The sequence below is a fragment of the Sander vitreus genome, chromosome 2 (genome assembly GCF_031162955.1).
Source record: "Sander vitreus isolate 19-12246 chromosome 2, sanVit1, whole genome shotgun sequence".
Classification (NCBI taxonomy): Eukaryota; Metazoa; Chordata; class Actinopteri; order Perciformes; family Percidae; genus Sander; species Sander vitreus.
The window spans coordinates 9,207,763-9,222,799 of NC_135856.1; the positions used below are offsets into that span (position 1 = coordinate 9,207,763).

The 15,037-nt window shown below is 41.0% G+C and overlaps 2 protein-coding genes across 2 annotated transcripts in view; both read right to left on the reverse strand.

Moving 5' to 3' along the window:
* Positions 1–55: 55 nt before the first annotated feature.
* Positions 56–12,880, reverse strand: smcr8b (Smith-Magenis syndrome chromosome region, candidate 8b). The gene is made up of 6 exons (XM_078276312.1): positions 12,146–12,880; positions 10,455–10,867; positions 8,316–9,073; positions 5,408–5,872; positions 3,106–3,610; positions 56–1,888 (listed from the first exon to the last, which is right to left on the reverse strand). The coding sequence occupies exons 1-6, from the start codon at positions 12,326–12,328 to the stop codon at positions 1,441–1,443; spliced, it is 2,772 nt and encodes a 923-aa protein (XP_078132438.1). The 5' UTR covers positions 12,329–12,880; the 3' UTR covers positions 56–1,440.
* A 1,784-nt stretch (positions 12,881–14,664) lies between these two features.
* mief2 (mitochondrial elongation factor 2) overlaps positions 14,665–15,037 on the reverse strand; it is an 11,046-nt gene continuing 10,673 nt past the window's right edge. The window contains exon 8 of the mRNA XM_078276335.1: positions 14,665–15,037. This exon is cut by the window's right edge and continues 954 nt beyond it. The gene's annotated coding sequence lies outside the window, so the exon portion shown is untranslated.

Below are 15,037 nucleotides of genomic sequence, written 5' to 3' on the forward strand. Positions count from 1 at the left end.
TGAACCACTTGGCTGAATTATAGAAAAGGAAAATGAAGGGTTAGGGTTAATTGTTTGTTGTTTAATTTGGAAGCCCAGTGTAAAATATGATTTCCAGAGTTAATATACACACGCTAAAATCGGCTCATGTTTGCATCAATAATAACAAACGTAAAAGTACAGCGTTAAACAGAAGGAGGCTGTTGCTCTGCCATCAGCTGCAATTTAGAGTGAACAAATCACCAGGTCTAATTAATGAACATTATAGAACCTATTAATTACATTATAACAATCAATCTTCTTTCAGGTTGTTTTCAATAAACTGCTTCCACCTTCTTCAAAACTCTGCTGCCAGACTTAGAAGCAGCCATTAGCTGCAATGACTCCAGTTTAGTTTGATTCCACTGGCTCCTGCCAGGTCATTGAGGAATCCATTTTAAAATTTGACTAAACTAATCTCAACTCAAGGTACACTCTCTTTTTCCAGAGCTTTCAACTGCATCTCATGTCTTCAGCAGTGGAGTCATAGCTATAGATGAGTGGAGTTAACTCACTTGGCATGAAGTTGTCACAACAGCTGAGCCATCTCCATGACAACTGAACAAACTTCATACCCTGATGAAAACGTGTTATGCAGTTGGAAGTTCTGGAATAAGCTAGCAAGTGGACCTTGAGATTTATTTCTGTCTCGTATGTTTAAATCTTACATGTAAAAAACTGCAATTTCTGCAGCTCAGATTGTGATGTTAAAAAACGTTATCAAATATGGCAAGTATAATATGAGCCGAACACAACGTAATGTGTAGCTAATTTAAAGTCTAGGTTGATTTTTAAAATGAGATAAAAGATCCTCTTCTCAGAAAACTTCAAGGAGAAGTTTGACATTTTAGGGAATTGGCACCCCCTCCATTCTATACTGCAGCTAAACTGATTTAAATGTTAATGACAGAGCAACAGACCTAGTTACATTTAATGAAGTTTATACAAGTAAATAATTACCATTCTGTGGAGTTCTGGATCAGTGAGAAACACTAACTACAAGTAACAATACCATGCTGGTTTAACAGTCATCTCAGACCAGTAGCCTGTTTGGACAGTGTTCATATGTGGCTCAATTCTCTTAAATTACATGTGATTCAGTAATACCTATAACAGTAACACACTTCAATAAAAAAGTACTTCATCTGCTGAGGCTGCCAGCATGTAAAAGTCTTTGGTGCCAGTGAGGCCCTAGTGCATGTGTCCAGTAATCCAGAGATACATCATGGAGTAAAAAGCATGCAAACACACATTTAACACTGCAAATAAAAACATATACATAGACAACATAGATGATACCAGTCTGCATCAGTCAAAAATAATGACAAACCAGAAACCCTAATGAGAAACCAGTGTTGGTGGTTGTAGGTAATATTACACACTATCTTTATGACTAGTCAATTGTTTTTGTTCATCCAGTGTTTAGGCTGCATATGTATTTCTGTGCAGGTGCATTGAGTTGTAAGAGAACCTTAAAACCGGTGGTCCACGCCCTGTGTGGCGCTGTTTGATGAGGTCACACAGGAAATGCATCACTCTCAAATCGCACTCACTGCTACAGAATCCTTGTGTGACCAGGAAGTCCGCTCCTTCTGTGCCATCGTCGCCTCCAGCAGTGTTTGGACGTTGTAAAGCAGGATTAAATGTGTACAGCAGAGCCTGGTTGGCCAGTGCAGTCAGGCAGCTCTCCAGGTGCAGCAGGTAGGTGATGCCTCTCCTAATGCGGGCGTAAGGGTCAGCCAGTCTGCCGATGAGCGAGCCGGAGTATGACGGACAGCGCAGCGTCCTCTGGTCCAGATCCAACAGGGCCAAATAACGACTGTAGCGAGTCAGAGAGTGAAGAATGCTGGCTGAGGAGCTGGAGGATGATCTGGTCAAAAAGAAAAAAAGGAGAGAATGTAACAGAACAGAGTTCATTTATGTTCGTTCGTTCTTAAATTTGTCTCAAAACAGATATTTTTCTGCATTATGCATTAAAAGGCACCAACAGTATTGGACATGGGGACATTTAGTGTAGGAAAGGGGTCCAACTTTGTGCTCCATTTGGGCTGTGCACAATTAGGTAGAATAATACATTTAAATACATAATACATTGGGGGCAGCCAACACGATGTAAACACCACACTGACATAATGTACATCGCCTTATAAAGCTGATATGGTGAACATGTTGGCAAACAGTGTCTTAATATTATGTCTTATTTGTATATTTGTATTTTTTAGTGCTGTCAAACGATTAAAATATTTAATCGCATTAATGTCATAGTTAACTCGCAATTAATTGCACATTTTTATCTATTCTAAATGTCCCTAGATTTCATTTTGTTCAATTATTTTTTCTCATTTTAATGCTACTACTACATGTCTATTTGTTGAATATATAGAGAGTTAACACAGACTGGGTAAACCCAGCCCGATCTGCCGGTGATTTGATTTTTCCCTGCAGCTCAGGCTGGAAACCTATACGTTTATCTATCCTGCTTCCTTTACAAATTTGCGGGAACCAATCACAAACTGGCTTATCCACCTGGCGCGCTATTGGCGGGTTTAACACGATGACGATAGAGAAGCGACCAAGCAGCGTCTTGTTTATATTCAACATAGCGGCCGCCAAAGTGCAGCAAACCGTTGATGCCAATGTTGCTGCCACGTCGCCCGGATCGTTGGTCTGATTGGTTGAAGGACTATCCAATTGCGTACAGAGTCATTTGAACTATGCCTGTTGATCTCGCCTCTTGTGCAGAGAAAATACAGAGCAGGCTCCCCACACTAATGTTCAATCTTAAAGGTGCTCTAAGTGATGGGACGCGTTTTTTAGGCTACGTTTGTGGAGCCTGGGCTGTCTACAGAGACCGCGTTTTTTTACAGTGTGTTCAGGGGACAGGCATCTAGCAGATAGTGTGGAGATGTTAGGTTAACACCTACCAAAGTCAAATTCCTCGTGTATGTAAGTATACTTGGCCAATAAAACTGATTCTGATTCTGAAGGTGACAGGGCATCTCAACATAAAAATAGTAATGAGGGGATGAGAGGGAGAACACATTATAAAATAACAAAATGTTTTCTAACGGTTGCCTGTGACTGTACCTGTGTATTCCTATCAGTCTCCAGGTGAGCAGGTCGGTCAGCTGGAGCGGCGTGGTCAAACACGGCATCACAGCGTTTCCATCAGGACCAGGAGCAGGCAGGAAGAGACTCAGAGCATCCAGCAGTTTTGCGACCAAACTCTCGTCTCCTCCGATGACGACCAGCGGCCGGCCGCTCAGGAGACAAAACACGGCATGCTGGGAGAAGGAGTTCTGTTTGAGGAACCTGAGGGCTCTGAGTCCAGCCTTCCGTCTCCTCCTCGGTTTCGAGCGGCTGTTGCTGTGGACATTTTGGGTGGGAGAGGGCGGGTCCGAGGAGCCGGTGAAGCTGGTGCAGTCGGACACCTCGTCGACGCTTGGCAGCCGGAGAGGACCGCAGGGCGGTGACCGGCGGTCAGCCTCCGCCACAACAACAGGAGGGGCCAAGTGGACATGAAGCTCAGGCACCGGCTGGACTTTCTGACGGACTTCAGACCACTGAGGCGTTGACTCCACTGCTTCTTCAACTAACAAAACAGTTGTATTACATGTTAGAGGATATTTCTAGTAGTTATTTTAGTAGTTGTGTCCCTCATTCCAATCAGTAATAATATTAACGTTGTACCACCAACTAAAGAGAAGTCCAAAGGGGGCAAGAAACATGAGCAGTCAGAGGCTCAGACAGGTTTTAAACAAACTTATTTGAAGGAGAAAACCAATGCAAGCATTACAACTGTCTGTTGTAAACATCCATCCGAGTTTGCAGACAGACTGACTGACAGACTTCTCTCGATCAACAACAACAACCTGCACCACCAGACTTGTGTTCCCAGATGTTAGCTATTCATTTGCTGAGTATCATAACTACTATAACTGCAAGGTACAGGTTACCAAACTGCTTAAGCTTAACAGATATAAAGTCTCATCTGTGCTGCTTTCAATCAAATGAATGAATAATAACAGATAAGATGTGTGTGTGTGTATTGGCTGTACATATAGTGTATGTGTGACTAATACTACTAAAGAATAATAATAATAATTTTACCAGGGAAAAGAATCACATTGAGATTACAATCTCTTTTACAAGTGAGCCCTTTGTGGTACTTACCATTATGGTTGTAGGATGTGCAATGCCTGATAGGGTACTGGTGCTATATATATATGCTATGTTATATTTGATATGGTATTATGCAATTGGGCATTGTGCAATACAGAAGTTATTGACCACAGCATGAGTTAACGAGAAATGTGCTATCATTATCAAAATTAAGTGCAATACAGGGGGAGGATGTGTTGTGGGTTCTCTTCTGTTCTTCTGTGATTGTGAGGAAAGGGGGGGGGAGGGAGGGGGGTTATTAGATGTTCATTGAAGCATTGGATGAGATCATGTATGATTATGTTTCTATGTAGGTAAACTGTATGTTTATTGTGTGTTTATGTGCAATGTGTCGCCATTTCGTTTCTCTCGAATGCCCAAGACAAATTTCTCCTATAGGAGACAATAAAGGCTTATCTTAACTAAAAATAACAAAAATAGTCTCAAGTTGTAATAAATTGAGTTAACCTTTGATAAAATATAACTGCAGACATATTACGTATCTGTAATAAAAAAAAAAGGTAATGCGTAATTTACTACTGTGTATATTGTTATTGAGCTTCAACCGCCAAGCACTTCTGAAAAAGCATACCGACACCTTAGGATGATTACATTACATTTGAATCTTTCTTCTACCTCTGCTTGTTTAAAACTGAACACTTAAAAACCAGGAGCAGAGTGGACCAGTGGAAAAGTCTTAATGGCCTTATATTTTCTTAAAACACTATGTAAATTAAAGTGTGGACATAAGGTGTTTTCACATGTAAACTGATTTTCTAAATTAGCCGAATAAGTGTGCACGTAGCCTTAACCCTCCTGTTGTCCTCGGGTCAAATTTGACCCATTTTCAAAAAGCTTCTATATCAGAACTTTGGGTTTCTTTCAACCAAACTGTCAACAAAAAAAATAACTTGGATGGTTCCCTGCAATGCTCTTCACAAGTAAAATAAATGATCAGTTCACTACTTTCATTGATTTTTTTTAAATCTTTTTAAATTTTTATAGCATTTGAAAAAAAAAAAAAAAAAAACGATAAAAGAACATTGAAAAAAGTGACAAAAATGTCGGGAAAAGCTTCAAAAACATTGAAAAGTGACAAAAAAACGAGAAAAAAAAAGTTTGTATTTAAAAGTTTGACCCAGAAAAACAGAAAGTTTGCTGGTCAACGGGAAGATAACACAATGTTTAAATGGGGCTTAAGACATGATTATTGTAGCAGATGTTTTACCTTGCAGTAGTTTGGACGTCTTCTCAGGACGGTTGTCATCATGGACTTGGCTGCTCTTCAAACATTCAACGATGTGCTCCTCTTTGATTTTAATCTCACCATTAACAGTTTGCTTTAAGGTTTCTTCTCGGTCAACAAGGCTGTCATCTTCCCGAACAGGCTCTTTGTTTTCATCCTGATTTACTAAAGTAGTTGCATTCGATGTCTTCCTCTCCTTGAGGGCATTGTCAGATTCACACTCTGTCAGTATCGCCTTCCCATTCTCAACGCCGTTACTCAGCAATTGGTGCTCTGCTTCTTCCTCTGTGATGGCGGTGAGGTCGTCAGGAAAGATGGACTCGGTGGTACTCAGTACCTCGATGCTGTCCTCACTGTTGGCTCGTCTGGCGTACGCTCTCACATGCCTGACGCCTGAATCTACTGTGGCTCGCCTGCAAGAGGTGTCTGTCATCCCAACGGGTGTTTCTGTTGAAGAGAGTGAACTGTGTCAGCTGGTCTGGTTGTCAAAGAGAGGCATGTCTGAGGGGAATATACTGGAATATGTTTTATTATTATCAATTAGTTAATCATTATCACTAATCACTGAATCACTAATCATAAAATGTCAAAAGAGATTAAAAACTCCCATCACAACGTCCCAGAGAGACGTCTTCAAAGTACAAAAGCAATAAATTTACTAAATTTGTAAAATTCGAGAAGCTGGAACCAGCAAATGTTCAGCATTTCTGCTTGATAAATGACTTAAATTATTAGTTGATTACCAAAAATGTAGTTGGACGCTTTTTCTGTCAATGTAATAATCAACTAATCGTGTCAGCACTGTGCTGCATTTAGCTAATAAAGACTGACATTACCAGCTCTAATGGTTGATTTCGCTATTTCTGTTTTGTCACCTGTGTGTAAAGAGGTCAGAAAATGGATGTAATTAATTATTTTAAATGTTAATTTTTTTTTTTTATTAATTGTTAGTGTGTAAAATGTGCAGAAAACGACACCATATCCCAGAGCCTAAGGTGAAAAATCCATAAATTGACACCTTCAGCCCAATAAAAACAAAGATATTGAATGTTGGAGCCAGTATTTTTGTTTTGTTTATACTAGTGCAGTGCCCGTTGTAAAATGTGCCCGTCAGGAACGGACCGATTGCTTGGCCTGTGGTATTGCTGCTTGTAGAATTCTTCAAAACCAAATTGTACCCCAAAATGACTTACAGAAGGACCCCAAACCACTTCTTATGCAACTCCCCTGTATACCCTACTACTGACTTACTGATTTACCTGACAGAGAACGTTGCCGATTCAGAATGTAATCACAAAATATCACAATGAAAATGTGGAGTAATCAGACATTAGCGTCATGGACTCATGGCAGTGCACTACCCACCCGGCCCGTTAGGAGAGCTAATCAGCACATATCTGCTTTCATCAACCACCAGAACCTGTGTGTGTGTGTGTGTGTGTGTGTGTGTGTGTGTGTGTGTGTGTGTGTGTGTGTGTGTGTGTGTATATATATATATATATATATATATATATATATATATATATATATATATATATATATATATATAGATATATATATAGAGAGAGAGGTTTTGTCTTGTGTCATATGATCGTTAACGAATTTAACACTTAGCAGAGATGTTCATTTCCATACAGGTTTAGTGTCTTGACGGTTAACGGTGAAGTAGGGGATTTGATTTGCGGGGGTATTTTGGTGACGGTAATGTTATTAGTTAGCAGTAGACTTAATTAACCCGGGGTGAGTCTGTGTCCGCCTGGTTCAGCTCTGAGATTTTCTCGCATTGCACAGCGCTGTGAAGGAATAATCTCCGAGATTACGTTATGTTCTGCCTCTGGACAGAAGTGGTGCCTCTAGGCTACAGCTCACAGCAACTTAATACTACATAGTGTCTGGCTTTTGTTTGATATTTAGTGTTGGCAAATGGCTTTTTGTTGAGTTTCCTCTTAGCGAAACAATAGACACGGAAAAGCGTAGCGCCTTTTTTTCGCCAACCTTACTCCACACAACAACAGTCGCGCTGTTCCTTTCAGCTATCCGCCTGTGCTCCAGGAAAGTGAAGAAAAGTAAGTTTGGTATATCCAGCAATCATGTAGCTAATGTTGGAAGCAGGAAAAGAGTCAAAGGCGTCCTTAAATTCGGGAATTGTCTTTTGTCGTTTGTTTGTTCAAAGTCAAAGACAGTCCAAAGTAGTGTTACTTTGCACATTTTTGTGGGTCTGAGGTGTATGTCACGTTTTAGCTGCCAAAGCTCCGCTGCTTTCTTCAACCCTCTCTGTCTCTGGTCCTGCATTGTGCTCAGTCAGTGTGAGAGGGGGAGTGGCCAGCGGCTAGAGCGGCAAAAGCAAACGTGTGCTTCTTTTACCGATATATTTAATATCTTTTGCATTTCTAATCCAAACAACGTCAAACTTGGCACTGCCCTTACTCATGCCCGTAGCAAGACACCTGTCAAGTTTGAAATCCAACAGACTAACGATTCGAGAGATATGCGCAAGACAGACAGACAGACAGACGTTCCTGCAATTTATAGATAGATACCATGTTGGTTATGCTAATTCATCTGCAATTTTATGTTTGAGCACTGGGTGGAGCATTGCCTTTGGGAAGGCATATAGGTAATTAACAGCCAGGGATACACATGTGTTTGGCTAGGGGGAAAAGCAGACAGCTTTTCACTGTGTCAGGTTTGCGTGTCATTGTTCGATTAGTGTGCAAAAGAAAATAAATGGGTCACAGCACCGAAATGCAGACAGATTGTGGACATTGATTATTGGCACGCAGAACACGCGTCCAAGCAAGTTCTTCCCTGGTCCCACCTCAGTGGCCTAATGTAGGAGTTGGGAAAAGGCTCTACATTGAATTTTAATAATCAACTGATTGTTTCATACCTCTGCTGTCGGATCCAGCGACGACATGCTGTGTCCGATAAGACTTCTCAGTCCCGAGCACTTCAATGCTGTCGCTGCTGCTCATACTTCCTGTCATCTCCGGGGCAACACTGGGGTCAGGGGTCACTGTCCCAGCTTCTCCTGCCTCCAGTTTGATGGGGATCTCCTCCACGCAGGAGAAGAAGGACTCCAGGCTCATTGGTTCTGATTGAAACATCTCCAGGACGCCCTTACTTCCTGTCGTCCTCTGCAGCTCCGCGTCGGCGCTCTCTCTCTCCTCCTCACCATCTCCGTCCTCTGGGCTCCACAGCTCGAACAGGAAGTTTATGAGCGTGAGCCTCCTGGACAACGACCGCGTGACACCAGCAGTCCGCAACGCACTCCTGTCGCCACGCAGGCGGCGCTCTGTGTCAGCGAGCTGCTCCTTGGTCAGTGACAGGAAGTAGGCATTGCAAAGTTCGTGTAGAGGCTTCAGACGGCACTCAGACCTGCAGGAGGTGGAGGTGGAGAGGCGGGGACAGGGCTCGGGAGGCAGTAATGCGGTCGAATCAGTGAGTGACTCGGCTGGGTCGTAAGGCAGGAAGTCAGGCTGTTTCAGCTTCCTGTTTGGGTAGGAAGTGACCTGGCGGAGGAGGTCTCTATGAATTAAGATTGAACGCTCTACAGCTTCAAGCTCATCTGCGGTTTCTCCCTCCTCTGTGAAGCCATTTGTCAGCCTCTGAAGTTCTGTCTCCTGTAGCAGAGTCAAGCGCCTGTACCTGAAACAGTCACAGAGAGTTCATTAAGTCAGTTACTTAGAGAGTAACTTAACACCAGGCGGAAGAGCTGGGTTTCACTGCCTTCTCTGGTTCAAAGTTGCACCTGTACCCACACCCAACAGTGATGTCACGTACACCTGTACATCACTGCAGCAAGGTGAGAAGTTAAACCACTGAAGGCCAGGCAAGACTTTCAAGGGGTCTTAAATTACTCTTTAATCTCAATTTACCTTTAGTCGAAAGGGACTGACTGTTCATTTTATCACCTGCCCATTTCTACAAGGGTCCACAGAGTCATTCATTTTGGCCGTCAGAGTTTACACATGTGGGATCACGTCCGGGTACACAGACAGCCATTGTAGTAAAAACAGAACTAAACTGAATTGCATTCATAATGTGGCTGTCTAGACTTCTGCTCAGAGCGATGTGGGTGTGTACAGAGTAGACTAAACTTGATTTACATAACCATCGCTCACCTGTGAGCTCTGTTGCATGTTTGTGAGGGACAAATTACACATTCATCATTCTAATTGGTACATGGAATCAGGTGACCTCACATACTCCCAAAATAGCACAGGTGTTTTCACTTAATCTTGCTAATTAGACCTCTGCTAAAGGTACCGGCACATTATGTTTCCGTCCTACTGTGTATGAGAGCTCCATTTTACAGTCTGGTAGTGTGATAATGTACTAAATATTGTGATGAAACAAGCTAAAAACTAATATTTCTACATTTCCAAACAGTGCACAGTCCAGCCAGAACAAATGTGAACTCTGACCTGAGTCGGCAGAATTAGCCAGATGTACTGTAGATTGCACCAAAACAGGAAATGCATGCAAAAGGTGTCATTTGACTGTACCTTAAGAATGATAGTTTTAATTTGTCCGTCTTAAACAGGTACACAAGTGAGTCTGTACACTACACACCAACACAGTCCTTTGAAGAGGTCTAATCTGTCCAAATAAGTGAAATCACGTGTACGTGTGTGTGTACGTGTGTGTGTACGTGTGTGTGTGTACGTGTGTGTGTACTAGTATTAGTATTAGTGTACTACTGCTGTAAATATGTAGTAGAGCCCAACCAATACCAAGGCCAATATCAGAGATGGGGCTCATATATCAATAATGATATATGGGCTAATATTATTATTATCATTTTTTTTCTTCTTTTTTTTAAAGATAAGCAATGTAAACACGTTTATGGCATTTCTGTACTGAAATTTCCTTGTTTCTTACTGAGAACATATTGGCCAATATGGATATATCTGTAATAAGCTAATATTGGCCAAGTAGTCAGGGGTGGCTGCTGATGTATCAGCCAGGCTCTAATACATAAACACATGTATGTTGGTAATTTCATCAAAGTACATCCTGATCTTACGCAAGCTCCTGTAATTTTCTCTGCAGCTCCATAGAAAATGCTTGTCTGTTTCCCGTCTTGAGGCTTTCGGAGGCCTGAGAGAAGCACGTCGACAGCTCAGAGAAGTTCTCCATCAGCTTCTTCTGGTCCGAACACACGTACGCCATGCAGAAGGGACGCACCATGCCCCGAGCCTCCAGGTCATACAGGGTCATGTGGTGAACGTATGCAAACGCGTCCTCCGCCGAATCTCCCAGGACCACTTTGGAGTCCTCGTTGAAGTTGAGGCGGGGGCCGGGGGATGCAGGAGGAGTATTGCTGGGGCCGGACGCCTGGTAGTCCACAGACATGATGCGAACAGAGAAGTGGTTGAGGTCAAATGATCCGATGACTCTGGGGTCGTCCGGTATCGTCAGCACAGGCGTGGGCCCCACCTGGAAACATATAATTGTAAATGTATTAAAAATCTTTGGGTTTTAAAGACTTCACCTTGGATGCTAAGAACGTTTTCTAAAATTGTATGTAGGCTAGTCTAAAACGATTAATTGATTGAACAAAAAATATACAACATAGTCTAAAATATATATATATATATATATATATATATATATATATATATACTTGCACTAACCATGTACAGACTTGCACTAACCATGTACCAGGCACTATTGTTGTGTATTTTCAAAGTGACTGATTGGTCCTAGTTTTTAGTTTTAGTTCAGTTTCTAGTTAAAATCTTTAAAGTAATTTGTTGTGTGATTCATGTGTGACTTGGCTGTTGTAGTGCAATAATTTCACACTGGGAGTAATAAAGTATTCTATCATCTATCATCATTATTTGATTTGTTTGGTTGTCACTCACATCTAGAAGACATCAGCATTACTGTACTTTCACTTTCAGTTTAAATGTTCCTAAATACCAATTCTGATCTGGGAAAGAACTGGTTTCCAGTACTATGGCCCTACCTTCTTAGATACACTCATTCCTCCCAGATACCTAAAGTTTTAGCTGCTAATATTTTGATTATTTTTGTTATTGTTTTAAAGAGTATATGTGGTTTGTTCTCAGGCCACTCTTGCACTCTGACATCTCTTCATTAGTGCGTATAAGGTCCTGTTTGTGCATGTGTGTGGTTTTCGGGCCTGTGTGTAATGTGCAACAACAACCTTCCCTTGGGCATTATTAAAGTATGTCTTCTTCTTCCTCATAAGCGATCTTAATCTCACTGAGACTTCCTGAATACAAACTGAGCTGCACTATTGCAAACCTGCAAAAGAAAATGCAAACAAGCAATCTAAAAACAAACAAAAGTAAAGATATAAGTTAATAAAATATATGTAAAATAATTCAATATTCCGAGCTTCATTTTTTTATGAATTTCAGAGCTTTGTTAAAAGTAATTAAATAACTTATGAAACAGAGTAATTCACATATGTGAATGTTGTTTGGCCAAAATAAGTAATGTGAATATAATTACTGAATCCTAGAAGGTTACATAACTACATAACTATGACACTGCACACCTCATTCTATTGGAATACATATCCGATCTATAAAAGACCTAAATCTTATCTTATTTCCACTGTTAACTAACATAACTAGCCTCCATCATAAAACTATAAAACGAGTAAGTAATTTGAATGACTCCCAACACTACAGCCGACCAGTATCACAGCAGGTACAGCTTATTATCCAAACTAAAAACACACACCTGCTCTGAAAATTCAGCCACCAGTATAAAGTCTCTGTGGAACTGGGCTGAGGTGGTCCAGGGGTTGGATGGAGGCGAAAGGGGGACAGAGAGCTCTTCAGGTAGACCCTCCTGCTGGTCCTCCTCTCCTTCCCTAAACCCCTCAGTGCCGGTGAAGGCCAGCAGGTCCGGTGACCCGATCATCTTCAGACCGTGAGCGGTCAACCCATGGAGGATCTACTCATCGGGGCTGAACTTGGGGATGAAACATATGTCCCGGTGTGACCCGGCCTTCACTCGGTGAGTCAGCTGTTCACACGGGACGCTACAACAACAGCAGCCGATAGTTAAATACTTGTTGCGCAGTTGTCTTCAACCACAAAGCGAAAGCTGCAGGCTACTAAATTACAACTTCAAGGAGTATCCTCTCCGCTTCACAACAGTCACGAAAACAAGCGGCGTTTTCAGGAACAGGCATCAGAGAAAACTTAAAGGAGAAGCGAAACTTTCCTGCGGGCGGCAGTCACACGGTTAGGTACCTTTTTTCCCCGGGATTTGTGTTCCTCTTTCTAGTCATTAGTGAGCTAACTTTCAGGCTAAAACTGCTTGCGCTTCGGTGTCACGTATTTGACCGGCAAACTGAACTCTCTACACCCATATTTAGCCATGTGGCAGACGCCGGACCGGGGACATGCCGGTGCCGGTCTACACTGAAGCGGCGCTTCACGAAAAACCAGGCTGAGGTCTCGAGTCAAGTCAAATACAATGACGAAGACTTCCGGTCACCAGTTTCAAAGTAAAGCCTTTTTCTTTTTTACATCCGCTAAAATTAGTCCTGCATTCAAAACATACTTAAGTGAAATTACAAAAGTACTAGCTAAGCATCATAATCTACTTAAAGTACCAAAAGTAGAAGTAGGCTACTCATTATACAGAACGGCCCATTTTAGAATAGTGTTTATTATGTTATTAGATTATAATGATTGATGCATTAATGCGTACATCACTTTAATGTTGCAGCCAGTAAAGGTGGAGCTAATTTTTTTTTTTCAAAGAAAAAAGACTTTTTTATTACATAATATTCTGCTGGGTAGCTTAATGATGTTTTATAATTTGATCACCATAAGTTGTTTTATATTTTGTATTACTAAAGTTATCATATAAATGTAGTAGAGTAAAAAGTACAACATTTGCCTCCATAATGTTGTGGAGTATAAGTATACTAAGGTAAACTACAAGTAGGCTACCTCAAAAATGTATTTAGTAAGTAGTTCTTTAATAAATGTACTTAGTTACATTCCACTACTGGTTACAAAGTGTTCAGTTTAAGTTTAAGTGGATTTAACTGTATGATCATTTTGGAGGATGTAGTTTGTGGTGCTGTTGAACTGTATTGCGTTGAACAAACCTGTCAGGGTTACATATAAACCAGTAGAAGTTAACAGTAAAACAACTTGCACCACTAAGGCTAAATGTATAAATTAGGAATGATTTAATGAATGAAAGCATCATAATACAACTACAAAAAATATCCTCATATCGTCTGATAAGTTTCAGCACATTTAAGGATAAGCTGACATTTTTTTCAGAATGAGGACCGAAGATTTTGTTCCCCATCACTTATATTGAAATCTTTAGGAACGGATCTCCTCTCTGCCAGCATGCAGGAGGAATTATTACAGTAACAGTATTACAATAACTAATTTAATGTACATCCTGTATGGGCATGAGAGTATTGTTTTAAGACACATGTAAACTGAAATGCAGAATTACAGAAATCCATGTCACATGTCGGTAGCCATTTCTGTTCTCCATTTCTGTTGTTATCAGGCTATCAGCTGTCGGTAACAGTTATCAGCTGGCTCTCACATGACATGATTTTAGCATTTTGATTGACATTTGCATGAAACTAGTGCAAAACGTTTACAAAGTTGCATGACTCTCCTCATGGGACATTAAACACACTGATGAACAAAGAAGCTCCAGAGAGTGGTCAACACCGCACAGAGGATCATCGTCTGCACCCTCCCCTCCCTGAAGGACCGTTCATCCATTCATCCCGCTGCCTCAGCAGAGCTAAGGCAATCATCAAAGGCTGCTCCCATCCTACCTACCCCCTATTAGACCTGCTGCCCTCTGGAAGGCGCTACAGGTCAATCAGGACCAGGACAAATAGACTCAGGAACAGCTTCTTTACACAAGCCATCACCACACTGAACACACACACTCACTAGCACCCTCCCCGCACGCACGCACGCACACACACACACACTCACACCTTCACATACGGACCATGTGCAATAACTAGTACTTTTAGTGTGTATATTTATTTCTATTTTATGATTGTTGTTTTACTATTTATTTCTTGTCTTTATGTTACTGGGTGAACTGCTGCTAAAAAATTTGTTGTTCATTTGTACAATGACAATAAATCTTCTGATTCTGATTTAAAAACATTTAACATGAAACACCGGGCTGAGACGTATCTTTGTGACACTCGATTTTCAAGTTTGAAAACAATCATTTCGAGGCAACTGAGCGAGAATCTAAACAAGTTTTTTAATTGTTATTAGCAGTTTCACGCGATAAATCAGAGAAAATCTATTTTTAACTGAAGAAATGGCCACACCATTCATACGGTATTTAAAAGCAACTGCAAAAAATTGTTAGGCAACTTTAATCATAATCTAAAGGGTTATTACACAAACAACAGACTGAACAAAATACTGCACACTTTAACCTCCAGTATGATCAAATATACACTTGGCATTAATTAAGTCCAATTCAGAGACTGAATGGTTTAATAAGCGCATTAAAAGCTGTTGGTTTTCAGCAGGTCGTTCATTTTTCTGCATAGTTAGAATATATTAAAAGAGATTTAGGCAACAATGCAGAGCACACACTATCAGTATA

Excerpts from the sequence above, each read along its gene's own strand:
- smcr8b (XM_078276312.1), bottom strand. The coding sequence starts at position 12,328 with ATGATCGGGTCACCGGACCTGCTGGCCTTCACCGGCACTGAGGGGTTT. Across the intron at positions 10,868-12,145 it reads TGGCTGAATTTTCAGAGCAG|GTGGGGCCCACGCCTGTGCT; the intron begins GTGTGTGTTTTT and ends ATATGTTTCCAG. Across the intron at positions 1,889-3,105 it reads AGACTGATAGGAATACACAG|ATCATCCTCCAGCTCCTCAG; the intron begins GTACAGTCACAG and ends CTTTTTGACCAG.